The 26602-nt window shown below is 53.9% G+C and overlaps 1 protein-coding gene across 50 annotated transcripts in view; it reads right to left on the bottom strand.

The window, feature by feature from the left end:
• Nucleotides 1-26602, bottom strand: part of CELF4 (CUGBP Elav-like family member 4) — a 299460-nt gene that overhangs the window by 203077 nt on the left and 69781 nt on the right. For all 50 annotated transcript variants that reach the window (XM_082416127.1, XM_082416138.1, XM_082416147.1 and 47 more), the window contains exon 2: nt 19912-19994. In XM_082416127.1, the coding sequence (XP_082272253.1) occupies nt 19912-19994 (83 nt within the window). The remainder of the gene's footprint in view (nt 1-19911; nt 19995-26602) is intronic.

The following is a 26602-nucleotide window of genomic DNA, read 5'->3' as shown; positions in this document are numbered from 1 at the left end:
CTTACCTAGTTTCCTCATCTATCAGTTGGAGATAACAGTACCTGCCCTCCCTTCCTCAAGGTTTTGTGGGGGTCAATGGCAGCAGAATATCAAAGGCTCTCTATCAATGCAGGTGTGTTTCCCACTCCCAGGTGTTATGGCTGAGCCATGTGGACGCTGAAGTTCACCACGACGGTGAACCCGGCAGAGAGCTCGGGAGGATGGTGTCTCTCAGGCCGGGTCTCCAGTCCCAGCCACGGGAAGATGCTGTGCCCTGCCCGAGGAGAGCTCTTTACACGGAGGCGTGCAGTCTTTATTGCTTATTATATATTATTTATTTAGTCTTAATTTATAACTGCATGATTGCCAGAGGATCTTAGTGCCATAGGGACAGAAATGTGATGCCCAGTCCTCAATAAAGAACGCTTTTCCTCCCATAAATAAACAGAATAGCCAATCAACTACCCATCAGATTGCCTGGCCCTGGCACAAACAGAACACCACTAATGAGACACAACATGCATTAGCTTAATGCTTTACCAGGGGAAGCAGGCTGGCCTCTGAGTGCCAGCCTGGGCCACAGCGGGGACTGGGATGGGTGGGTCTCCGTACGGGCACTGAGGGAGGGCCCCACCTGCGAGCACTCCATTGGCAACCGGGCAACTGAGGAGCTGGGGCTCATCTCAGTGGGGTCACTGCTGCAGCTTCACTTTGATTCAAGACAGCAGGGGTTGACTGTGTGCCCCTGTGTGACCAGTCCTGTGCTGGGTGCTGTGGGTGCCATCTGTGCACAGGAGATACAATTCATGAGTACGATGTGAGTTAGAGCAATGAATGAAATAGCATGATCCACGTGGCGAGGGCCGCGGAAGGTTGTTGATGTGGGTGGGGGAGTCAGGGAAGGCTGCTCGGAGGAGGAAGGCATGAGCTGCTCCTTCGAAGATAAGCAAGAAATGCGAATGAGTGTGTTCAGATAAGTGTCACAACATGAGCACAGGCGTGGAGGGAGGGATGAGCAGTGAGCTGGCAGCAGAGATGGGTGCCCAGGGGCTGAGGCAGACGCCGATGCGGGGAGAGGCAGGAGGGTGCAGACTGCCAAGGGCTGGGGTAGGAATCTGGGCTTTGTTTGGCAGCACCAGGGAGTCATGGAGGGTCCTAGAGTTCTGGGAAGATCAGTGTGGCAGAGCCGAAGCCACTGCAGAGCAGGTTTACCCGGGTTCCTTCCCCGACCTGCCTTCCGCCGTCCCCCTCCCAGGCCGCCTGGGACTGGGCTCCGGGAGGGGCTGGCACAGCTCCCTCTTGCTCTGTCTGCTCTTTATCACTGTCAGCTGCTTAAAGCCAAGCCTGAGCGGCCGCCTCCCCACCAGGGCTGAGCTCCCCAAAGATAAGATGAATGTCTGCAGGCCACAGAGCTAAGATGCTCTAGAGGAAGTGGAAGAGGAGGAAGAAGGAATAAACACCCGTCACATTAATAAGAGTTTGGGAGAAGTGAGGGGTTGAAGCCAGCAGTCTCCAGATGGTGTTTAGTGAAATGACAGTTTGATGCTTAAGAGGAAAAATGGAACCGTGGGATGCTGGGAGCTTTGATCTTCATGGGGTGGGGGTGAGGGGTGTGTACATGGAACTGGTGTGAACTGGTGTGGGACCTGTGCTCACCTAGGCCTGACCAGAGCCCATTTCAGGTCCCAGCAGAGAAGGAAAAACACCTCTAGGATGTCCGCTAAGGGGCCCCACGAAGCGGCCCTTGTCCCAGGGATTCAGGTGCACACCCGCCCATGCATTCCAATGTCCTCCCCGCCACTGAGAACTTAGCAGGCTAATCCTTGTGCCAACGCTGAGTCCACAGGGATGGGCAGGACCCAGACCCCGTCTCCAAGAGCACGTGGTCCAGGGTGAAGGACTGGTCAAGAGGTCATGTTACATTCTGGCAATTGAGGCATGCACAGGAGCTTCTGGGAATACAGGTTGGGGGCATCTTATCCAGCCTTGTCCAGATGGGGGAAGGCTTCCTGGAGAAGGTGGTGGCTAGGCTGAGTCTGGAATGTAGACCAGGGCCTAGGATGCAGGAGGATGCCAGGCGAAGGGAAGCAACAGAGCAGAGCACAGTATATGATGCTGCATGGGAAGTGGGGAGTGAGGTGTTCTTGGATCCTGCGGTGCTCCTGGATCCTGGTGTCAGGTGGCAGCTGTGGAGAGGAGCTGGGCTAACGGTCAGGGATGGGTGGGGGAGGGCTTGTCCGTTCACCGGGAGTGTGGGCGCCCCCATCCCCCATCCATATGTGGTGTCAGCAGGGGCATCAGAAAGCTCTCCCTGACTTGCCTCCCATGGTGCCTGAGACTCCACCCTGAGTGCCCTTCTTCGGGTTAAACAGAGCACGTTTTCAGCATCCATTCTTGATGGTTCAGGCACTTTCTCTGCTCTCCCCCGAGGGGACCTAGAGCCCCCCCACCCAGGGGGCCCAGGGGAGCAGCGGGCCCAAGTGGTGGGAGGCCATTTCTCTAATGCAGAGAAACTTGGCCCTGGCCATCCTGGCAGAGGCTTTGTTTGTTAGCCCTGGGGAGCCGTGACACTTTGGGACCGACAGTCTGGCAGAGTCGAGACCACGGTGGCCAAGGCTGGGGATGAAGTGGCAGGGAGGCTGATGCTGGGTGTAGGCCGAGGGGGCAGGCAAGGGAGAGGAGCGAGAGACAAAGGAGAGAGTGAAGCAAGGAGAGTCAAGGAGGAGTCGCAGGCTTCTGAATCTGTTCCGTGTCGATTTCCCCCCAAGTCACACAGCTGCCAGGGTTCAGACAGATGCTGTGATTAGCATTTTAATGCATTTCAGAGGACCTTGTCCAAACTGCTGTGGAAATCAGAAATCAAGAGTTTATCTTCAGCTATCCCCGTAGAGCTATATTCTCTTTCAATTCCAAAGGAGCCAGAAGAAGAGCATGCGTGCACATGTGTGTTTGAGTGCCCACATGCGGGTGTGCGCCTGGATGCCAGTGTGTGTACGTCTTCCTGCGTGTGCTAATGTGTACACATGCATCTCATATTCCTGCATACATATATGCCATGCACCCCGGTGTACGTGTGTGTGCACCTTTGAATGTTGAGTGTCGGGGGTGCATCTATGCATGCACATGCACAGCTTGCACATCTGTGCTTATTTTACACCTGCCTTCTCAAGTGTGATTTCATCCGGGATCACTCACGCGGAAGAGGGAGAGCTTGACGCTGGATGAAAACAGGTCAGTGCTGAGTGACTGGGGCTGTCAGGGCATCTGGGCCTCAGGTAATGGGAAGTGCATTTCAAATGCGGCTGCGGCTGCTTAGCCTCATCCCAAACCTGGATTTCCGGACAATACCGGCTAGCGGTATTTTCGAGCCACGTGGAATTTCTGGAGTTAGAATTCCACTCTCTTTGCACAGTGTTGGCGTCCAGCCCAGCCTCTGAGAGGTCTCTGGAGCCCCACACAGGGGGTGGGGCGGCTCCTGGTGAGTCAGGGCAGAGGTTGGGTTGGGAAGCCGGGAGCTCCTCGTGACGCATCCTGTGCATAGTGGGCTGCCTCTCACCTTCGGGCTGCTTGTCACCAGCCAATCAACTAGCTTCAGATGGAAGGATTTCCTTCTCCTTCCTTTGTCATCCTCCCTGGACACACTCCCCTTGGGAGGCGTAGCTCTCAGCCCCAAACACAGGTTTCCAGGACCACCCTCCCAGCCCAGAGACAATGGGACATCACTTTCCTACCTTAGGGAGGGGCACCTATTCACCTGGCAAGATTGTGACGGCTCTTAGGGATCTGGGCAACACCAGTGGCTCCTTTCTCGGGGTCAACTAAAACTCCAGGTCTTTAACCCCTGCCAGGCCAGCTCCCCACTTAGTGTCATTATGGTGGAGTATCTACTTGTAGTTTCATGGGGCCCCCCAAGGTTGCTCGACTCAACTGATGGCACAGTGATATGAGTTGGGGGATGCTTCCATTGGAAGGGGGGCAGGGAAGCAGCAGACAGCTCCTTGCGAATTTGTTTAATGTAAATACACCCTCTATTTATCTTTGGCTGTTAATAAATTCATGCATTATTACAAAATCCCTCATACCAGCAGACCACACTGCGTTAGATCAGCTCGTTTTTAAGAGATTTCCTGTTGGCAGGATTCAAAGCGCACACCTGCAGCCAGCCCAGGCACAAGGATTTAACTAAACGCCACAAATAATTAGATCAGTTAACCTCGCAAATTAAAACAAGCACATCGCATTAGCTCAGTTTATCTTAAAAGAAAATATTAAGTTCCCCCAGATAAGTCGTTTAATAAGAATAGAGGGAGATGACACACACTGCCTTCCCAGAACCTGCAGGCAGGAGGCAGGGAGGCTCAAACAGTGGTCAGACAGCGGGTTTGCCTGATGGGTGACCAATTGGGTTCTTGCCCGGTGATCTAACAAGGTTGGAAGTGTTTGCAGAACACCTGGGCAGGGTGTGGGCCAAAGCACGCAAAACAGTGGCAAAGCTCCATGGGGTCTGAGAGGAGTGAGGGGCCATCAGTGGGATCTACCCTACTTTGCTAGTTCATAATGCAGGACAATCCCCAGCGACACCTTAGGAGTGTGAAAGAGAATGGGGGTTCACTCCATTAGGGGAGGCTTTCTGGAGGGGTTGTGACCCACCCACTGAAAGTTCCTTCTGTGTGAGATGCTCGACACTTAAGGAGTTGGTTGAAGTCTTTGTAAATTTTGAGCCCACCAAGTCAGAATGGAAGGTAATTTGGACTTCAGAAGTCAGTCTTTGCAAAATCTATGGCGTATAACATTTTGATCAGCAAATAAAGAGTGTAGACAGCATTACTGTCTGTAGGAATATGTTGTCTACCTAAGAGACCGACAGCATTTGCAAGTGGCTCACTAGTTTCCACTGTCACACCATGGCTGTGCTAATTACACACACTTTGTATCTGTTCATTAAAGCAGGCTTGGCAGGACATTAACTTGGAAGCCCTGTTGGATTGTCTACTCAAAAGTCATAAAACTGCACTGAGCAACCCCGTCTTATGGATGCTAATGGGAATGGGTGTCCCCCCAGCTCGTCTGAATTGGGGTGGGTTGACCAGATGACTGGATCCATCAATCTCGGAGTCGCTTTATCTCCATACGGAGATAAAGGCCGTATTGCAAATGAGAAAGGACCCATATGTAGCATGTGGGCAGAGCTGTGCCCAACTGTCCATGGACCTTCACATGCCATGTGTCCTCTTTGGGCTACTGTGTCTCCCATGCAAAATGGTGGGGAGTGCTAAGGCATTGCCTTTTCTACTTTTCTGAGGTTCTCTGGGTCTCAGGAAAGAACCATAATGGTGGAGAAGAGTCCCATTCATGGATCAAACTCCTCTAGCCTGAGAGGAGGAATTAAGGCTTCCCAACAATGCCAGACAGAGAACGGGGGTGCCCAGGTCTCCCGGAGCTGCATGGGCACTGAAATCACTGGGGGAGCGTTTGCAACATGTGGATTTGTAGGCCCCACCCTGACCTCCTGCCTCTTTGTGTGTGTGTGTGTGTGTGTGTGTGTGTGTGTGTGTGTGTGTGTGTGTGTGAGAGAGAGAGAGAGAGAGAGAGAGAGAGATTGAACCTCTATCATTCTTTGCACTTGTTACAAATTTGAATGTCTCAGAAACTTCCATGTGCAGCCAGGTGGTTTGAGGACCTCTCCAGCACTCTCTTCCAGGTGGGAAAAGCCCTCCAAGCAGTGGTGTGGTGGGAAGCCAAGTTCTGAACCAACTTCCGCATCCAGAGGAAGCCGATTTTCCACCCTCCTCCAGCAGGCCTTCTCAACACCAAGACAGTAGCCTCTGCCAACCCATGCCCGAGCTGTGCCAGCTCTGCTGATTGAGGCTGTCACTCTCCTACTCTGGAAGCTTCAATAGCTCCCAAGTTTCCAAAGAAAAGAGACCAAGTTGCTCAGTGGGATGTTAAGGCCTTCCCCACCGGGGTCCCAAGCCTTCTCTAACTCGAGACCTGCAACCTCTTTCTGAGTGCCCTGAACTCCAGGAGTGCAGTCTCCCTCACAGCCTCCCTCCCTCCCTCCTCCTTTGCATATGGGCTGTCACCTCATTGGAATGCTGTCTCCACTCTCCATCCACCCAAATCCTGCCTGTCCTTCCCAGGACAGTGCCCCGGTACTCAGCGCACCACAGCTCATGGAAGTGCTCAGTAGACACGGCCTTGCAGTGCTCCCTGACTACTCAGAGCTCTACTTTTCAGCCCAAAGTCTCAATCCATTGTCCTCTAATTGCTTGGCATGTACATCGATTCTCCTCTGCAGGAGGGAAAGCCCCAGGGGCAGCAGGGTCCTTGACCTCTCCTCGTGCCCACCTGCCAAGCAGCACCAACACAGGGCCGGGCTCCTGGTGGGTGCTCAGGAAACACTTACCAGTTGAATGAAAAACCTTCTCTCAGGCTCTGAGCGGTCCGGCCCCAGCTGTCAGATGCCAGCTGTCAGAGCTGCTGGGAGAGGCCGAATGCATATTCATTTCAGATCCCTGGGTTGCCCTGCCTCGAAGGGCCTCCTGGACCATCCTAAGCCATGTGGGTACCAGGGTGCGATTCTGTTTCTGCTCTCACTGGTTAGGGTTTTAAATCTCCTGGGCTCCCCTCACCCAGCTTCCAGGGCTGGGGGTTGGTGAACGGGGTGTGGAGAGAGAGGTATATAAGTCTCATTGTGCAAACCGTCAGGACAAACTTAGCTAACACCTCTCGGGGGCTGAGGGACAGGAAGGGGTGATCTCGAACCCCCCTCTTCAAGCACAGCCGGGCCTTGGCAGGGGCAGGACCAGCGGTCTCGAGGGATGCTCCCACCACTCCCACACTTGGCTTCCACTCAGTGAGGTATGTCGGTCCCCTACGTGGCCGGCTCTGTGTTAGCTATGTGGCTGGGAGGGTTTGCTGCTGTGCACCCTGGGCCAGTCGTCCTCCAGCCCAGGGCATTTAGGGGTGGGGACGGATAGAAGCGGCCAGGCCAGGAGACCCGCTCCTCAGCAGGGTGGGGGTGGGGTGGGGGATATGGCTGCAGCAACAGCAGCGGAGAGACCATCACTTAGTTCCCATGTGTGCACAGTGTGTTCAGTGCTTCGCTGGCATCACTTCATGCATCAGTCCCTGGACGAAGGCACTACTGGCATCCCAGGGTCGAAAGGAGGAAACCGAGGCACAGAGAGGTGAAGTGACTTGGGTAAGGTCCCACAGCTCAGAGTGGTGGAGCTGGCTTGGCTGAATTTGGGGCCTGAGCCTGCCCAGTGAGGTGGTGGGTTTGGCCTCTAAGTCCTGAGGGTCCTCAGAGAAGGGAGAGATTGGGAGGGCTGGAGTGGACTTCCTCTTGGATGGAGGCTGGGAGTGCGGGCCGGTGGGTTTAGGACTGGGTTGGCACTGGCGCGCTGTGGGGTTATCTATGATGGAGACACAACTGAAACATGGAGATAATCAGTGGGTCTTGGCTCACCTCCTAGAAATGATTTGTCCAGTGTGGAAATTACCTGCCAAGTTGCTCTCCCTTCCCCTCCCCGCACCCCCAGGTGACTCAGACCCGGCTTGAACACTTCTGTAGCTGGAGGCTCACTACATCTTGGGACAGCCCATGCCCTGGGGAGTGGGGAGGGCTGGGTGGGACTTTCTCCCGCTGCAGGTAGAGCCTCGAGGGAGGGCCTGAGGAGCAGAGGGCCGCACAGGCCAGCTGGGGTGTCTCTGGCCCCTTCCCTCCCTACTCTCAGCACAGCCCAGTTGAAGTTAATCACGAGGGCAAATTCTCCCCTCCTCAGGCAGGCTTGGCATAGAGCACATGTGCCTCACTCCACACCCCCCCAAAACAGGCCAGAAGTACTGTTGCTTCCATTTCTGAAAAGTCGAGTTGTCACCTGGAAAACCGGTGGGGCAATTTTCAGAAGGTGTGCACCCACCAGGCCACAAAGTGAGTGTGGAGACGTGACCATGGAATGCCTGTGACGTGGGGACAGCTGTTGGGTGGCACAGTGGCCTTTGACTCTTTGATGTTTAAGCCACATACCTAGGCACAGAAGGATACAAGTTCAAGAAAGATGTAGAAGATAAAAATACGATACCTAAGGGGCTGACATCTGTATCCCCCGTGAAGAATTTCATGGAATTAGAAACCATGTCAGAGTTGGATGAACATGCTGAGTTAGCAGTGCTGTGTTGAAGAAGCAGCTCTTAAAACACACTCTTTCTGAACAACTCTTTCCCAATCAGCATCCTCCTATAAGCATTGGGTCATGATCTGAGGTGAAGGCAAACACTGCAGGTGTGTGGGGTGGGCTGCTGCTCTGCCCAGCTTGCTCCTCTGTGACCCTCACCCATCTCTAGGAGGCTAATAGGGAGACTTTCTTGGCTCCAACCCATTATCCAGCTCCTCTTCCCCCTCACTGACCAAAGCACAGTTTTGATCATGGCAGATATATACCTCATCCTTGGCAAGATATCCCCTTTCTCGGCCTCCCTTGCAGCTAGGGTGGTCAGGGAGTTCTGGTTAATGAGACCCATGCAGAATTCTACTGGGGAGGTGCCTCTGAGAAATCTTTTGCATTCCTGATAAAATGGACAGACACAGCTGGACTTACTCTGCTTGACTGTGGGTATGATGTGTGGAGCTAGGGCAGCCATTTTATAACCATGAGGAAAGAGACTCAGATGCTGACATTGTTACGCTGCCAAGCCAACACCAGACCCCAGACTCCGTGATAGGCAAAAATCCAAAGCTCCATTTGTTGAAACCACTGTAGCCAAACGTATTTCTAACTGACAGGATAGTCACTGAAACTGAGGTTCAGAGAGTTTAAGTGGTTCCCCAAGGGCACATAGTCAGGCTCCAGGCAGAACTGGGGCTGGAATTCGACCCTGCTTCCCACGCAGAACAAGACTTCTCCAATCCAAAGTCAGGTTTGGCGTGTGGTGACACCTGTGGGGGCACCGCCCTGCCTCACGTGGCCCCCTGGGGGTCTAGCAATCACGCCAGAGTCTCCTATGGGAGCAGCGTGGCCTTGACCTTGGGGTGACAGGAACAGAGGAAGGTGACACCATTCCTGCCCTTGTGAAGCTTGGGTTTTCCACAGGGTTAGCTCCACAGGATGTGGTGGAAGGAGAGGGGGCCCTGGAGCCAGACCGCTCCTTAGTGAGCGAGCCCCCTCCCCTCAGTCTCCTCGTCCATAAAAGCATGCTGGTAACGCTTACTTGAGAGCACCTCTGTGACGCTGTTTTGACAAATAAATGAGAGAATACTTGTGAAGTGTCAGGCCCATAGTGAGTCCTCGATGAATGGCAGTTGTCACCCTGTGGCACTTCTTCACTTCCTATTCATGTTTCTGGGGTCACCAAGAAACACTTGCACTCTAATGCTTTTCTGAAGTCTTCTTCTGGGAATACTCAACCTAAGTACCTTTCAGAGCCTAAAGTTAGGCCAGTGGTCCCCAAACTTTTCTGTGCACATGTTTCTCCTAGAGATCTTGTTAAGATGCAGTAGAGTACAGTCTGCGTGACGTGGCTCAGCTGGTCTGGGTGGGGCTTAAGACTCTGCACTTCTAACAGGCGGCTGGTGACGCTGATGCACTGGGCCCAGGTCCACACTCAGCTGGGGTTTAGACCTCTTGCTCAGACCAAGGGAAGGCCAATGCTCAGACCGAGGCGGGGTGGGCACTGCGGGTTAGAGCTGCCTGGGAGAGCTTCCGAGATGAAGATGGGGTCTTGGAGCTAAGTCCTGAGGCTCTGGGAGGACTGGGGTGTGTGGGCAGGGAGAGGCAAGACCTTCCCAGGGAAGAGGGAAGCTGCGGATTGCTGGTGCCCAAAACATGCCCAGAGTGAGCCGTATGTCCGGGACTCATTTGCCTGGAGTTGACCGGGGCCGGCAGGCTGTACAGGCTGGATGTTCTGAAGGGCAGCAGTGCCTTCTCCCACCACTATCCCCCCATTTTCATCCCTAACTCCAGGAGGAAAATTCAGACTTTCCTGGCTCCCTAAAGTCTGCCTTCCTTACTGTCTTTCCAATTTCCTCTCCCTGCCACACACCTGGATCTGTCTCCCCCTCCATGGGGTCCTTTATGGTCAATCCACTCACAGCCCTTCCCTTTTCTGAAACGTAACGAGACTTAGAGTACAAATCATACCTTTGGCCATTTCATATTTTTATTGTCCTGTTACTATTTCATGAATGAACTAGGAGCCACTGGACGTAACTGTGGCAAAGGACCCCGCGGTCAACCACACTCACATCACTGTTTGTCATTCATAATAATAATCCTTGGATTGATAACAATTCATAGCCTACACATAAGATTTTCACTATGGAATCAGGAAACAGGCCCAGAAAGGTCATGAGGCTTGTCCCGAGTCATTCAGCAGGTTGGTGTCGTCCCCGCAGGCTGTAAGTGCTCTGAAGGGTGGAACGGGTGTTCCGCTGGGCACAGAGTTGGGCACAACACGCTCACACTTGCCTTGTCCCCTCTCAGCCACCGGGAGAGGAGGCCACCTGCCTGGCGCCCCCTGGTGGTCACGTTGAGACCATACTACAAATAACCTTAGATCAAAACACACTAGAGCCACAGTACACTGGGGCCCTGAACTCCAGCCCTTTTCTCTTTACAACTATTTTCATGAAGATGTGAAGAACAAAAAACCACACTGCTTTATGCCATCATCACCCAGGGTTGCCCATCTTTGATGGGACTTGGCAGCCCACCGTTCTGGAACGATGCAGGCCCACAACACAGATGCCTGGCTCTCCGCTCGCCTAGCCCACGTACACACTCTCTAGAAGAAACCCTGCCAGTCCTAAAACACATCCATCCCAGAGCAGGAGTTCACACAGCGTGCTTCCCTGCCTCGTGCTCTGGCGAGAGGTCAGCAAACCCTCAAACAGCCTCACGTGGACTCACTAGGGCGCGTCCACCAAGGCCGCCTGGGAAGCCCCCTCACTCCTGTCACCGCCGCCCAGGCACTCACGCCCGTGCCAGCTGCCACCGCCCAGGCCAAAGCGCCTTCCACACAGCGTTTCCTCCAAGTGCCCACGACCACAAAGGGAGACCTTCCTGTCTTTCCAAGTGTAACCCCGCAGGGTGAGCTAAGCTGAAAACTTTCCAGGGGGCAGGGGGGTGATGTGGATGGAAGAGGAGCCCTGAGAATGGATCTGCTGGGATGCTGCTGGGTGACGCCAAGGCTGGCGAGGTCAAGGGGCAGAAAGAGATCTGCCCTGAATCAGCTCTGGGCAAAGGAGAAGGTACAGGAAGCACTGGGGGTGGGGACCCTGAGAGCTGAGAAGTAGAGTTAGCGGAGCAGTGTGCAATCAATGGGCTGCACCGGGTGCCGCGGGGCATCGGAAAGCTCTCTGAGAGCCAGAGAGACGTTACGGAGGAAGTGGAGTTGGATTTGAGCCTCCGAGGATGAAGAGAAACTCTCTGGGCAGAGGGAATGACATGGAAAGAAGAGGAGGCTGAAGGAAGGCGACGTACTTGGGTGAGAGCTGCGTGGATCTGTGGCCACTGGGAGAGGGAGTCTGCACCCAGCCGAGTCCCTCGGGTGACCGGAACCTGAGGAGTTTCCAGGCGGTCAGATCTTTATGTCGCCATAATAACCTCGGCCAGCCTAGGAAGCATGTCAAGGGGGGGACGCCTGGAAGCAGCCTGCGGTGGGGTGGGCTGGACTCCCCCAGGACACCCTGGGCTGTCCTGAGGTCTCTCTCAGATGAATTCCTGGGCACTTGCCATCACTACCAGTTTTTGGCACCTAAAGTTATTTTCTGGATCGTGAGCTGTCTTCACACTTGCCTCCCAAACCTTCAGCAACGGGCTATGTCTCACTCATTTTTGTCTGATGCCAGGTACCCTACTTCCCTCAAAAGAATTCTGCATGGGGCAGGTAATCTGTAAATGTTGCTGCTGTTGATCTGAGTGATGGCAATCATGGTCCAAACTGTGCCTGGGCAAGTGCTGGAGAAAGTTGAGAAATGTCTGCCTGGTTTCTTTAAAAAGAGACTTAGGCAGAGGGCAGGAGGAAGGCTTGGGGCCCAGGGGCAAGGATGGAGACAAGGGGAGGTGGAGCTCCAGCCCTTCCCTGAAGCCCTGTCCTGGAGCTGGCCCTCAGAGGCTGGCAGTTTGTCTGGTCTGCATCAGGGAGAGACCGAGCTGATGCGAGCTTTATTAATTATACTTGTCACAAATGGAGTTGGGCCGTGGAGGCCAGGAGACACTTATCTTCCTCACCCTCCCACTCTCCCCTCCTCTCCCTGTCTTCTTCAGTAATGTGAGTAATGTGAGTAATGCCAAGTCTATTATTCTTAGAATTTTAAAGAATGTCATAGCTAGAAGGGGCTCTGGAGGCAATCTGGCCCACCGCCTCCTTCCACAGTCCAGAAGGTGGAGGCCCAGGGAGGCTCTGAGCTGAGCGCTTTGCCCAAAGTACCTGGTTTGTTTGGGGGCAGGTGGGACCTGGTGCCCAGGTTCCCTGACTCCAGCCCAGGCTCTGACCATCACCTCACATGGCCTCTTATTTATCCCTCCAAGTTAGAGATGTTGGCTGTGGACCTAAGGCTCTCTGGGTCCTTGAGACAAATCAGTGAGGGTGTCTTGCTGAGGACAGGCTACGGCTGGTCCTGGGTTCTGTCATGGAGGCCACAGAGAAGGTTTGGGAGTCACTCGCCAGAAAAATGGGGACACCTCCGCACTCAGGCGAGTGTGGGCAGGGGCAGGGAAGAGAAGAGAGCACAACTTAGGACACAGGGCACAGCCCCGGTGGGAGGAGGGCTTCAAGATGTTTCTGTGGGAAGGGGGAAGGGGAGTGAAGACTCTCTCCATGGAAGCACAGGGAGGTGGGACTAAGGACCGGTGTGAAGAGGAGAGACAAAGGCTGAGCGTGCCTTGGATGCAAATGTAGCTCATCTGGCACCTGGAGTCCGGATTTAAAGCATTTCTGCCTTCTATCCTGGAACCCAGCGCTCCCTCCTGCTGGGAGAGCCGGAGGGGTCCACGTGTGCTCAGCCGCAGCCTGTGGCATGGTCTGTGGCAGGGGGTGAGGGGCTGCTTGGCGGGACACGTTCCTGCCAGGCCTGCTTCCTGTCAGGATGGGGACTCTTCCAAAGGGAGAGGCTGGAGAAACCCCACCTGTGGGTGGGCTGTGGAGGTCTGGGTTCTGGTCCCAGCTCTGTCACAAGAGAACTTCAACTCATTTCCCTCGGATCACAGATTCCCTGTGGGTAAAATGAGAAAACTGAGCTAGAAGTTGGTGCTGAAACTAGGCCTCCTGCAGATAGGAGTGTGTGAATGGCCAACCAGAAATGCTCTCTAAGCCTGGAAGGGGGCTTTGCCCTCTCTTGCTGCCCACGGTTCCCTCTGCGCTTACACCGTTTGAGCGTGTGCCCCTTGACAAACCCTCCCACCTCTGACACTCTAAGGACCCCTGGGGCTTGTCCCCCAGGTGAATGAGAAGCAGGGGGTCAGTGAGAGGGAAGCTCCACCCCAGGGCCTCACTGTGCATTTTCCATCTGCCCTCGGTCCCAGCACAGGCTCCTGGGCACTACTGACATTTTGGGCCAGACACTTCTTTGTTGTGGAGCTGTCCTGTGCATTGTAGGACGTTTAGAAGCATCCTAACCTCTACCCACTAGATTCCAGTAGCATCTCCAGACAGAGTTTGAATGTCCCCTGGGGGGCAAAAGTGTTCTCTGTTAAGACCCAACGCCCTAAAAGGACAGATGAATAGTTCTCTTTAGAGAATATGGGGAAAGAGGGAAGATATGTCATTCATTTCCCCAAGAGACAAAGAAAAGAGCATGAGGACGGGGGCGGGGGGAGATGCAGAGGAAGGGCTGGTGGGACTCCCCTCACCCTTTCCAGTGACTCAAACACTGTTGAAGCCTTTTCTCTCCCTGCCGTGGAAGAGCCATAGGGCTGCCCATTTTTCAGTGTTACGGGTTGAATTGGGTCCTCCCCTCTCCCCAAAAGATATTAAAGACCGAACCCAAGGTACCTGGGAATCTGACCTCATTTGAAACAGGGTCTTTGCAGATGTAATCAAGTTAAGATGAGGGCATTAGGCTGGGCCCTAATCCCACATGACTGATGTCTTTATCAAAAGGGGAAATTTGGACACAGAAACAGGCACGCACACAGGGAAGTTAATGTGAGGACATAAGAACACCGTCTACCAGCCAAGGAATGCCCGAGGCTACCAGAAGTGAAGAGAGAGAGACGGAACAGATTCTCCCTCCCAGCCCTCAGAAGGAACCCGCCCTGCTAACACCTTGATCTTGGTCTTCTAGCGCCAGAACTGTGAGACAAAACATTTCTGTTGTTTAAGCCACCCAGTTTGTGGGACTTTGTTACAGCAGGTCCCCAACCAGTACACTCAGGAAGAAGGACCACAGGACCAGGAAGCTGGAGCTACGCAGGGATCTGGCTTGTGACCCCACCATCTGAAGCAGAGACACGTGCTGATGGGACCCAACTCACCATTTAGAGACAAAAACCAACACTGTGCCTACAGGACAGACAGGTGGAAATGCATCACATCTCTAAAATGAAACGCTTTGGTTGCGCCAATCACTAGAAGTTGTAAAACTACCCTGAAGAATTAACAGCCTCCACACATGCTAACTACATCCATCATAAATTCATCTTTAGTTTCTGTTATCATATCAGTGTCTCTGGGGACCCCTGTCTTGTCATCATTTGCCCTTTATAATTTATTCATCTTGTTCTTGCCTGCATCCTTTCTACTTATCATTCATCTTTACAGTTGTACATAAAATTAGATGGATCCTTCTATGGCGGGGCTGTCAGGAGGGAGATGGGCCTCAGCAGGGAAGTCCCAGTAAAGCTGGTGGAGGTCCCACAAGAGCCTCCTGTGGGTGTCAAGGTAGAGGTGGGGTGGGCAGAAGGAGAGAAAGGGAGAGTTTGAGGGAAGGAGGAGGAGAGGAGAGGGACGGGAGAGGCAAGTGAGAAGGATAAAGAAGAAAAGATGGGAAGTGAGAGGGGAAAAGAGGAAGAGGAAAGTGACCAGAGGGAGAGAAGAGAGGAGGAAACAGGCGTAAAGAGAAAAGAGGAGAAGGAAAGGAAGAGAAGGTGGGACTTAAGAAAATGAAAATGCGAGGCAGGGGGAGAAAGGAGAACATCCTGAGACAGCAGTGCTAGAAATCCAACAGAGTTTTTTTTTTTTTTTTTTTTTTTTTTTTTAATTTTCCATTTTAACATCTTTCCTGGTAAACTCAAAGAAGGCCACATTGAATTTCCATGGAAATGACATGTCCTGAGTGGTGGGGACCTTAGTCGGGAGGTGTGATGGCAGTGATGTTGCTTGTCTACTAGGCTGAACCGCGGGGTTGGGGGTGGGAGACAGCCATGGAGGACTGTGTGCGTTTGCTTTGTATTCTCAGGTTGCCGGAGTGAGGGCACAAAAGCCAATCTTTAACTAGTGAATTGGAACTGTAATGTTTACCAAGCAGATACAGCTCCAACTCTCCCCCTGCCAGCTCTCTCTCCTCCCCTCTCCCCCTGCCTGCTCCCTCTTCTCCCTGCTTCCCGGCCTCCGGCCTCCCGCTAACTGGACCCACCTCTTCCCCCCCTCATCAGCCCTGGTGAGGAACCTTTTCTGCTGCCACAGGAGCAAAGTGCTGGCCACTGCTGGCCACGTAGCCTGGTTTTCTCTGATCGGAGTCTCTCCCCAGAGGTCCTACCTTCCTAACTTTGGAAACAGATGGGCTCTTCCTGGAAGACAATTCCCTGAAAAGTCCCAAAGGCAGGGGGAGCTGGGACTAAGCAGCAGGGGCCTATTTTAAGGAACAGGATTCTTCCCGTGCACACTCAGACCCCAGGGAGCTCTCCAAGTGGACCTCTCCCGCCTAGCTCACGGCTCCTGACCTGTCACGCGTGCCTTGTCTTCTAGGCTAGTTCTCAGACCAGTGCTCTCATCTGACACACCCATCTTCCTCCCAGCTCTCTATTCCCACCCTGCCCATATCCTGAACACACTTTTGAGCAAATCCTACACCCCATAGTTATCCAGGTCCCCTCTAAAGCAACTGGTGGCCCTAGAAAGGAGAGGTGGATTTTGGTAGCAGATCAGGTGCTGGTCTTGGCTTGGCCATTTATTAATTGTGTGACCTTGAGCAAGTTGCTTAATCTCTCTAATCCCGGGTCTCTTCATGTGTGAGGGATACTCATGATATCTTCCTTATAGGGTGGTTGCGAAGATAAAGTGGGGTAATGGAGGTAACGTGCTTGCATAACGCCTGTCAGATAGTGAGTGCTTAATAAATATTAACTGTTATCATTGAACTGTTTTCTACTCTACCCATTTTATGATAACGTGCTGTCTTGTATCACTGATGTGTGTGTGACTTCTGTCTCCAATTTGATGGACAGCTCCAAGAGGGGGTGGGGATGCGTTTTTCTTTTCTCTGTGTCTGCCTGGATGCCTAGCACAGTGCCCAGCACAGACTCAGGAAATTCTTGCTGATGAATTGAGAAACCATGTTGACTGTACCCTATAAATGATGGAACAAACACTGGGAATGGAAGAAGGCGGGCTGGAGAGGGCAAGGGGCCAGGAGAGAGAGTGAGATTGAGAGTGTGAGGGAGACATGGTGAGTTTAGAAAAGTGGAATCACTCTGCCGAGATGCCGGCAGAAGACCCTGCTCGAAGGGACCCTGATGAGGCTTTGTGGTTTAGTAATCTCATTCTACTGAAGGCGTGTCAAATTAAAAAACAATAATCCATTTGTAACACTGGTCCAGGGATGACTCCATCAGCCATCTGAGAGACTTTGGTTAGGCTGGTTCCGAGGGATACTGGCCTCTGACTTGTAAAAACAGCCACTGTGATCTGGTTTCTGAGCTTCCACTTATCCCAAGAGAAATGTCAGCTCCCCTCCCCAGTCCCTAAATGGGGACACGTGGGAGCGGTGTCTCTAGTTCTGTCTGTGTTGTTTTGTTACTGTTTTTGATGGTGGCAGTGTGTGCATGCATGTGCTCACGCATGACAACAATGGGATTGTGTTCCTTGCTGCCAACAGGATACTAACTCTGTAACTTGCTGGGAAACAGAGTGGGCTGCCTGCACCTTCTTCTCCCCTCTTCCTCTCTTCAGTGAGAAAGTGGAGGGCTAATTTTAATGGATTGATTTTAATGGATTTTGAAGTCTGGAAAAGTGCCTAAATTGCTGAGGTTACCAGTTTCCAGGTTCTTTTTTTCAATTTTTTTCTCCCTAGTCAGACATAGAGTGCACTCACCAGGGCACCTAGTGTGGTCACCCCAGACAAGAAGAGGTCTCCCTCTGCCCCCTAACCAAGCAGGCAGCTGTGAGCACTGCCTCAGCTGGTGGGAACACCCATTATACGGTTGGGTGGAGCATTTTGCTTGGGCCACTTCCCAGTATTTGCGTCTCACTTTCTCTGATCTCAAAGGAGAGAACCAACCAACAACAGTAACACCAGTTCTGCTTTCTGGAATCCAGATGACTCCACTTTAAAATCTGGTCATTTTTTAAAAATTAATCTCCATGTGAGTTTGTGGGGGGACAATGTGCCCTGGGAAGTTGGAGCTGCAATCCTGCCTTTTCTCCCTGTCCCTCCCCCTGTGGGCTGTGCCGGCCCTGAGAATTGTGATGAGGTCTTTGCGGCCATGAGTCTCCCCAGGAGGCCTTTGAAGAAAGGACAGCGTTCCAAGCACCGCAAGGGGACTCTAGGCTATGTTTTAGTTCCATTCTTGGCCTCTCTCCTCACCCCTCCCACCTCCCAACACACATTCATGTTTTGTTTTGTTTTTTTTTTTCTCCTTTCTCCCAGACTTGCCCAACTTGTCTTTGTGGTTTCAGAAAAATGCCACTGGATCTCCCAGTATGAAGGATTAGCACAGATTATGGGGAACAGTGTTAATTATTGGTGGAAGGGGGGCTGGCGCGTCGCTCCAACATGCTCCTGATTTCCCCTGGGCCTTTCTGCCTGGTAATAAGCCTTCTTTAATCTGGCAGGCCCCTTGGTGAAATCAGCACCACGGACAGTGGTATTGATTGCTTCTGAGAAACCATCACAGCTGCTCAACCAAATTACCTTTGATATGTGACCTTTAATGTAATTACTGCAACATCAAAGTATTTCTATAAATTATTAAAGAACTAATACACTCCATCATTTAGCTATTCTATTATATGTAAAATAAACAACCACAAGTTAATGTTAGATCCTGAACAATCCACACTTGCTACTGCAATTCTCCCAGTCCCCAGCCTCTCCCCCTTCAAAATCCCAAGCCTCCCCCTCCCACCTTCTCTTTCGGTTTCCCCATCTAATTCCAGGCTTTTAGCCATCACAAAACTCCCCAGCAATCTCTCTCAAGCTGATGAAGGACCTCCCATAACAATGTGGTATTTTCCATACCATTTGGGTGCCTCTAAAATATCTATCACAATCTCCCCCAAAACAAAGTACCACACTTTATTAATCAGCACAAACCTTTCTCAGAAGCCTTTGATTATCTTACAATATGGCTTTACGCTTCACACATAACATGGGGTGATGTGGAGCATATTTCTGCCATCTTACAGAGGGCACCCAGAAAGTAATTACTATAATATATGTGCATGTAGCTGCGCCACTGAAAAACCAACTGGGGAATGGCCACCTTGCCAGAGCTGGGCTCCACACAAAAACCTGTGCGGTGCACGATTTCCATACATTTGCATCCGCGGGTGTGTTATTAAGATGACTCAGCCTCGTGCTTTGCAATCACAAATACCAAAATACAATACAAAGGCTATCTTAATGGAAGGAAGGCCCTCCCCACCCCTAAACGGGTAAAGTAGGATCTCTGATGCAAAGGAAGACTGCTCCCGCCCCGGGTTGCGCTTTTTTTCTGTCTACCTGGTTAACCTTTCCCGCTGTGTGGCAGAAATGGAAACGTGTGTTTACATACGGTTTGCTTGGTAAGAATGTAAACATGCATGTGTAAATATTGGTGAGCATATATACAGAACACATGTGCTTCCCTGCAGTGTCCATTGTATAAGCTTAAACACGGTACATTTTAAAATTCTTTAAACTATGCCCACAAACACTCACATCTTTCCATTTATCTTTAGATACTCGGTGAGCTGCATATCTCCCCCCCTTCCTCACCCCCCCCCATCTCTCTGAACCCACAGGAGAGACCGCGCAGACCCTTGACCCGGGGAACACTTCTTATTTTATGGTGATGAACTAGCCTCGATAATAGCCATGGCTGATATCACACCCAGTTAGGGGGGCCATAAATAATTCTCTTCTCCCCCGCACAGAAGCTATAAACCAGGGCTGAGGCACGATAGTTTATCAAAGACGAGGGCTGGCTCCTTAAATAAACCGCGGTGATCTCACTCGCGGCGCCGAGCCCGGGCGGGTAGGCACTCCCTCCCTCCCGGCCCGGCCCGGCCCCCACCCCAGGAACGGCGAGGGTCCGACGTCGATCGGTGGGTGTTCGTGCAGCCTTGCCGCAGGCAGCCCGGCGGGCCCAATGGAGGCAGCTCCGGGGTCTCAGGGCCCCGGGCACCCCGAGTCCCCACCCCGGGCTGCCCGCACGGGTAGTGCGCGGAGGAGAAACCCGATCGGCGGCGCCCCGGCGGGTCAGGGGAGGAGCCGCGCCCGAGCTTTGCGGCCACGGCCGAGTTCGTCCCCCGCCCGGATTCCGTCGGGCCTGGACGGCCGAGTGCGCAGGCCGCCAGGCGAGGTCTGAGCTCGGTGCCCACGCGCCCGCTTCCCAGCCCCGCGCCTCGAGGCTTCTGGGGGCCCAAGGGGCGACGCGCGAGTTCCCGAGCGAAGGCCAGCGCCGCGCACCGGGGCCCGCGAGCCCCTCGCCGGCTGCGCCGCGGCTCGGCCTCACAAAGTCGCCCCCTGTCGGCGCGCCCGTCGCTCGCGCCTCGGCGGGCGCCACTTACCCCGGGCAGAGTCTTCTGCTCGTGCAGCGCGCTCTGGGCCTTCAGCGCTGACTCACGCTCGCAGTAGGTGAGGAAAGCGCAGCCTGGGGAGGGAAGCAAGCGCCGAGAAGGGTCAGTGGGGCGCCCCCGGGCCGCCCACGCGCCCTCCCGCCCGCCCTCCGGTCTCCAGCCCCTCCCCGCTCTTGGTCCCTCTCGCCACCTCTCTTTCTCTCCCGTGCGCTCTACTCGAGCTTTCCTGCCTCGCCGTTTTCCCGTGTCTGCTTTTCGTCTCTCTCGTTGCTTTTCTATTTTGCTCCTTCGGTGAAGTCTCCCCACTCCGCATCTTCTCCCCGCCACGCCCCCTCTCCCCGCGGGTCTCTTCCTGTCCGCGTGCCCGGTGCCTGCCTGCCTCCCTCTGGATGCTGTTCTGTTTCAGCTCCAGCCCCAATACCTCCCAGAAGGGGCAGCTTCCACCCCTCACCCCAGCACCTCTAGTTACACTCCATCGTGAACTCTTGTTCTGGCCCCTTAGGAGGGATGATGCAGGGACTCTCCTGGCCTTTCAAACAAAGGCTCCATCTGTAAGGAGGACCCCAGGCCAGGCTGTCCTAATAAAATGAATGGGGCTGTCCATGTGCCCCCTGCCCCAGTCGGTTGTCACATCTGCAGTGATATCTTCACACCCCTCCTGGAGGGCTTGGAGACTCTTGCTCTGCCTCTAATTCCCTGGGTGACTCCAGCAGTCTCCTGTCCTGCCTCAGTCTCCTCACGTGTGAGCTGAGAGGGTTGATCCAGTGGTCTGCAAGGTCCAGTCCAGTTTTCCCCTTGCATGATTCTGACAGTGCCTCACTGGGGAATCTGGATTTTACAGAACACTGTATCTTACTCAAGCGGTGACTTTTTAATGCTGGCCCTTCAGGCATGGTGACAAGGCAAAGAGAATACTTGTTGGTGGGAGAGTCTTTTTGGGAGTCCCCTCAAACTGCTCAGTGTCAGGGCCTCTTCCTCTGCCTCCAGATGTGGCTGTGTGGCTTGGGCGGCCCTAGGGTCTTAGGGAAAGTCAAAAAGCCAACTTCAGCCAGCAGCAGGCTTGCGTCTGGAGGGGCATAGTGGCCTCAGACTTCCTAAAGCCACCATGGCTCCAGAGAGGGCGCCCTGGGCGCTGGCCACCACCTCTGTATCACTGTCTTCTTTCTCTCCCTTGTTTCACTCTCTCTCCCATGATCTGATCTCCCAACCATCTGTGTTCACCACTGTCCCCCTTTCTTTACTCTCCCCCTTTCCAGTCTCCTCACCTGGTATGCCTTCTCTCCCCATTTTCACATCTACCAATCCCATCCATCTTTCAAGAATCTGACCAAGATCCACTTCTTCCCGGCAGACCACCTTGACTACTGGTCTAGTTCATCTTAAATCAACCTCCCTATTTGACTGTCCACAGCTGGCCAGGTGGTCATCCTCCTGGCCATTTATCAACTGTTTCCTGTGTGCCCTTGAGCCAGTTTCTGTGACAGGTCCAGGAGCCCAGGCCCTCTTCTCATGAGGCTTGTAGCCTTCTGGTGCCAGTCTGGTGCCTTGTCACCAGGCTCGCTCTGGCCTCTCGTTCGTTTCCCTGGAGGTAGAGTGCTCCCAGCATCCTCTGCAGTTCCTGACTCCTCCATCACCCAATAAAAACTCCCTTCCTCCTCTTCCGATGTAAAAATTGGTCCTGCCTCCCTTCCTCTCCTAGCTTCAGAGAGGAGATGGAAGGGAATGTATGTGTGAGGGAGATGTAGAGACGGGCAGAAGGAAGCAGGGAGAGAAAGCTGGGAGACAAGAGTTCTCAGCTCCCATGGCTCTCTGCCTCCCCTGCCTCCAACTCTGTCCCAGGCTGGGAGGAGCTATGAGTGCCAAGGAGCCTCTGTCCCACTCCATCTCATGCCTCCCCATCCAGACCCCAGATCACCCCTCCTCCCCCCTCCCTGCTCCTCCATCCTGGTTGTGGCAGACGGTTATTGATGGAGACACTGGGGGACTAAAATGAACAGCAGTCAGAGGCCCCCATGACGTCGTCCCTCGTGCTGCTGCCTGCCTCTCCCAGGGCCTCTTTCCTCCTGTCCCCTCACTGGCCTTGTCCTCCGCCCATGCCTGCCTGCAACTGGGAGGCAGCCGCTGTGCAAGCCAGCTCAGGACAAGGTCAGGGCAGGTTTGGAGAGGGAGGAGGAGGAGGGAGGAAAGAGAAGAAAGGGAGGAGGAGGAGAAAGGAGAGAAAATAACCACATTGTTTTCATGGACCAGGATAACAAGGAAAGGACTCCAGAAAGGAAAAAAAAAAAAAGAATCTGTTGCTTTTGTCCAGCTTCCAGGCATTTCGGCCACAGTTTTTTTTTTGAGAGCGCTCACAGCTGTGTTGTGAACCAGAATCTTTGAGGGACCCCCAGGCCCTGTGTGACTTCGCCTGTCATCTCCACCCCTTGACGTCACCTTCTTCCATTCCTCCCCTGCTCACTCATCCAACTCATTCCAGCCTCGCTGCCCCGCCAGGCATACTCTGCCCTCGGACCTTGGCGCTGGTGGTCCCCTCTGCTCAGAAGGAGCCCGGCCTGCTGTCTGCACGGCCTGCTCCTTCACTCCCTTGAGGTTTCGCTCACAGGTGACCTCCTCAGAGATGCCTCTCCTGACGGCCTCATTTAATGCAGCACCTCCCCCCATGCCACACATGCAGGACGCAGGCCTGCTCTCTGACCCCTCGGCCTGTTTGTGCTTCTCTCTGGCACCCCTCACCCAGACATGTTGATACTGTGTGTTTGTTCCTTGATTAGCGTTTCCCCGGGCTCAGATGAGGTCGGGACTTGATTTTGTTCTGTTCCTGCTTAGTTCTCGGTGCCCAGAAAGGGGCAGGAGTTCAACACATATTTGTCAAGAGCATTGAATCCTGAACACTTTGGCTACTTTGGGGGTGCCAGGAGGTGCGGGGACATGGCAGTGGTGCTGGGAGCTGATCAAGGCCCGAGGACACAGAGCCACACTGGACTTCCATAGTGGGAGGGCAGAGGTTGCTGGTGAGAGCTGATAGGCCGCCCTGGTGGGAGGGCTCTTGTCCCCAAGGCCTCCTTGAGCCCATTTGCTCAGGGCTTGACAGTATGGTTACTGTCACCGTCCTGCTCTCTCCCCCATCAGATCATCCCCTGAAAAGGCTGATGCGTGGTTCCAGACAGGAAGCTGTGCTCAGCCAGGGGTCACTTACTGATGCCTCTCTCTGAGTCCCAGTTTCCTCATCTCTAACTCCCTTCAGAGGCTGGCGGGGAGACTTACTAGCCAATGAGCATTAGCAACCTCTGCAGAGCTCTCTAATCGAAGATCACAGTGTAAACGCAGTCACTCTTGTGGATGGGGGGGTGGGGTCAGAGAGGCAGAGCCCCTCCTGTCCCTCAATGCCTCCATGAGGAGGGACCAGCCTTCCACAGGGGCCAACTGGTGCCCACCCACCTGGCCTCCTCAAACCATCTCTTCAGCCAGCCCGGTGCCGTGTCTGACAGTCCACTCTGAGAGAGCTGTCTCACTGTGGCTCTTCTAAAAAGGCAGACACAATACACAGTTATTAACAGCTGACTCTGTGTGCTTGAAGGGACCACACCTGCTCCCTTGCTGGGGGCAGAACGCTGAAGGAGCGGCAGCTTGGCAGGGATGGGGGGCTTCAGGAGGGGAGTCTGCCTTCACAGGATGCTGCAGAGGGCAGCGGGCCTGGGTGGGGGCCGAGGTGGGCGCCCAGGGTGGCCAGGGGAGAGAGCGCTCCCAAGCCTCACCCACTGGACACTCGCTGAACTAGCTGTGACTTCCCGTCCTCATCACCACTTCTCCTAGGAGTTGAGGAGGGGGCTTTGAGCTCTGAGGGCAGTGCAGGGGGGCCTCAGCTCGGCAGTCACTAAATCTGCCAGGCTCCCTCTCCTGTAAGGAGCTGAGATGTCCCCAGAGACACGCCCGGTGAGGCCCCTTGGGAACTCTCAGTCTAGTTGGGAAATGGGGTTCTCTCAGGGAGCAGCCACATTCTGATCCAAGGCAGCAGAGGGGGGTGGGCAGGGGGGATGGTACGGGCTCTGCACCTGAAGGCTTGAGAAGGTCTGACGATGGAGCGCCCTTCCCGGGTATGGGGCTGATGGCACAGACATCTCTCCCTGCCTTCAGGCCCAACACTTCCCTTCCCAAGCCTGACCCTGCCTGTATACTTGTGCTCACAGAGGAGGAGACATGGGTCCACTGTGGCTGTTTGGAATAGCAATAAAATTGAAAACCATCTAAAGGTTTCTCAGTGCCAGGATGTTTTTGTGTTTAAACTGTGGAATACTCTACAACAATTAAAAAGATGAAATGGTTCTAAATGTCCAACACAGAAAGACGCATTGTCAGATGGGAGAAGCAAGTTGCAAAATAGCAGACGCCATGTATATACATCAGAGACATCTCGCCGGCTCCCATATGCACCCAAATTTGTGCCTACACACTATAGCTCGAGGTCTACAAGGGTCCCATCAAGCTGAAAAGAGGGAGGAAGGGGGGGTAGGGGGTGTCTCCCATGACTTTAACATTTTTTGTTTTGTTTGACACATTTAGACCCAGCATGTATCATCTATCATTTATACAATTAACTTTAAAGAAAAAAAAAAAAAACTTTGCTAAGAGGGAAAGATGGAGTGAAAAGGGGGTGGGTGGAAATGGCTGAGCCAGGCAGGATGCAGGACCCACAGCCCGTTCTGAGGGCACGGACGAAGATCACTGGACATCAGCTTCCTGGCAGGTTCTTCATGAGGGAAATTATCGTGGGTGGGTCCTGCTATGGCCCTGCCTCAAAGCTTCCTCTGAGCTCTGGGAGTTGAAGTAGATTCTCTCCACCCAGCAAGCTGTAAATGGTATTCATCTGGGTCCTGTGGCCCTGAGTCCCAGAAGTTGCTGTCTGGTGGGGGATGGAATCCATGATGGAGCACAGAGGCCCACCCTCCCCCCACACCTGTCTCGCCCTCCAGGTCTCCTGAGGCCCAACCGGCTGTGTGGCGCTGATGGCGGGATCCGAGGTGAAAAGGCGCAGAAGTGACTTGAGAACCTCTGGGTGAGGTCCAGCCTCACCCCTCAGCTCCTGCCTTCCCCGTCCTGTCCCAGTGTCTGGGATGGTTCTCCCAGCACCAGCTCATCCCCCGCCTCTCCCCGCCTCAGGGTCAGTGCTTCCTAGCACTGACCTGGTGGCATAGAATTGCAGCCTCGCGGAGCAGGACCGGACTTGGGAGAGCATCGGGGTGGGCATGGGGGCAGGGAAATGTCACACTTGCAGAAAAGTCACACCACAGTGCTGCCACCAGCTGCTGATGGCCTGGCCTCCCCGAACGAGGTGGACCCCTCTGGCCCACCCTGACCTGCCTCTCCTCTGCTGCTCCCGGTTCTACCGTGTGCACTGGACACTGGTCCACCCTCACATTTCCTCATGCTGCCTCCTGACCCTTTCCCACTCACTGTTCTTATTTACCCATCCTTCTGTTGATCCTTTTCATGTTTTGTGTCTCTGAATAGACTGTCAGCTCCGTGAAGGGTGGAGACAGAGTCTTCTAAACGGAACTGAAGCTTCATGGAAATGGAAGCTTCTAGCCCAAGGAACTGAAGAGGGTGGGGGGACCATGACTGGGGGTTTGGGGCACTGAAGAGAGATCAGGAAGCACTGGGGGCAGAGTAGGAGAGGGAGGAGGAGAAGGGTAGGGCCAGGGGAGGTTAAGCCAGCTGGAGGAGGCGGGCAGAGTGGGCGTCGCTGGCTAGGGCACAAGTGGGTGGGTGGCAGACACCCTCCTCCAGCAGGGCAGCCTGGGTTGATGGTGCAGGGGGTGCTGCTGATTCCTGAGAAGGTGGGCGGGTGCCCTCTCCCACACGAGGGAAAAAACACAGCGCCGCAGAATTAATTGCACGGAGATGGCAGTAATTTACAAAGCCCCCGTGTGTGGGGATAAAAGGCCCTTGTCATTGTGAAGTGAAGGAAGTACAATTTCCTGCCCAACTCTGAACAGGACTGAAGCCTGGGGTGTAATCATCGTGGAAAGGACGGCTCCTGAAGCGCTCCCTCCTCCCACCCCCGCCGGGCCTTGGCTTCCTACTAATTGAATTACAGAATTAGCCAGAGGAAGGTGGCCCTAGAATAGGAAGATCTGGACTTTAATAAAACATCAGATCCTCAGGCCCTGCACTTGGCTGGCCTGGAGGAAGTGAGAGGAAGCTGGGTGTGGGAGGGGGTGGGGAACAGGAAGGGAGCAGGAAACCCACCAATCAGCCAGACCTAAGGGTCAAGGAGAGGCTCCCTGTTCAGAGTGATTTTCTTTGCCCTGAATCTCCACCCATCCACCTGCCATGGGGCCTGAAACCCCACCCTCAGGGCATCATTCCTCATCCCAGGGTTTACAAAACGGACGTGGGCCCCACTGCAGAGAAATTAAGGCAGACTGTGTGTGGGTGGATAGAGGGAGAGGGAGAGGGGATGTCTTCCAGCTTCCCTGGAAAGAGGGTTGCTGGTGTTCCGAGGCCATGTGTGTCCCGCCATCGAGCCTCCGTCCCCAGTGGTCTGGGTGGGCGAGGGCGGCCTCCGCAGTGCCTTCTGGGGCAGATGCCCCCTTCCCTCATGCGGGAGAGACAGCTGCAGAGCAGTTCTTCACGTATATGCTCTCCCTCTGGGAATGTCCCCCCACCTCTGGGCCTGCCCCAG

This window comes from Balaenoptera physalus (genome assembly GCF_965194825.1).
Source record: "Balaenoptera physalus genome assembly, chromosome: 12".
In the NCBI taxonomy this organism is placed as follows: Eukaryota; Metazoa; Chordata; class Mammalia; order Artiodactyla; family Balaenopteridae; genus Balaenoptera; species Balaenoptera physalus.
The sequence above is the reverse complement of the archived record's forward strand: the minus strand, read 5'-3'. Positions and strand labels throughout refer to the sequence as shown.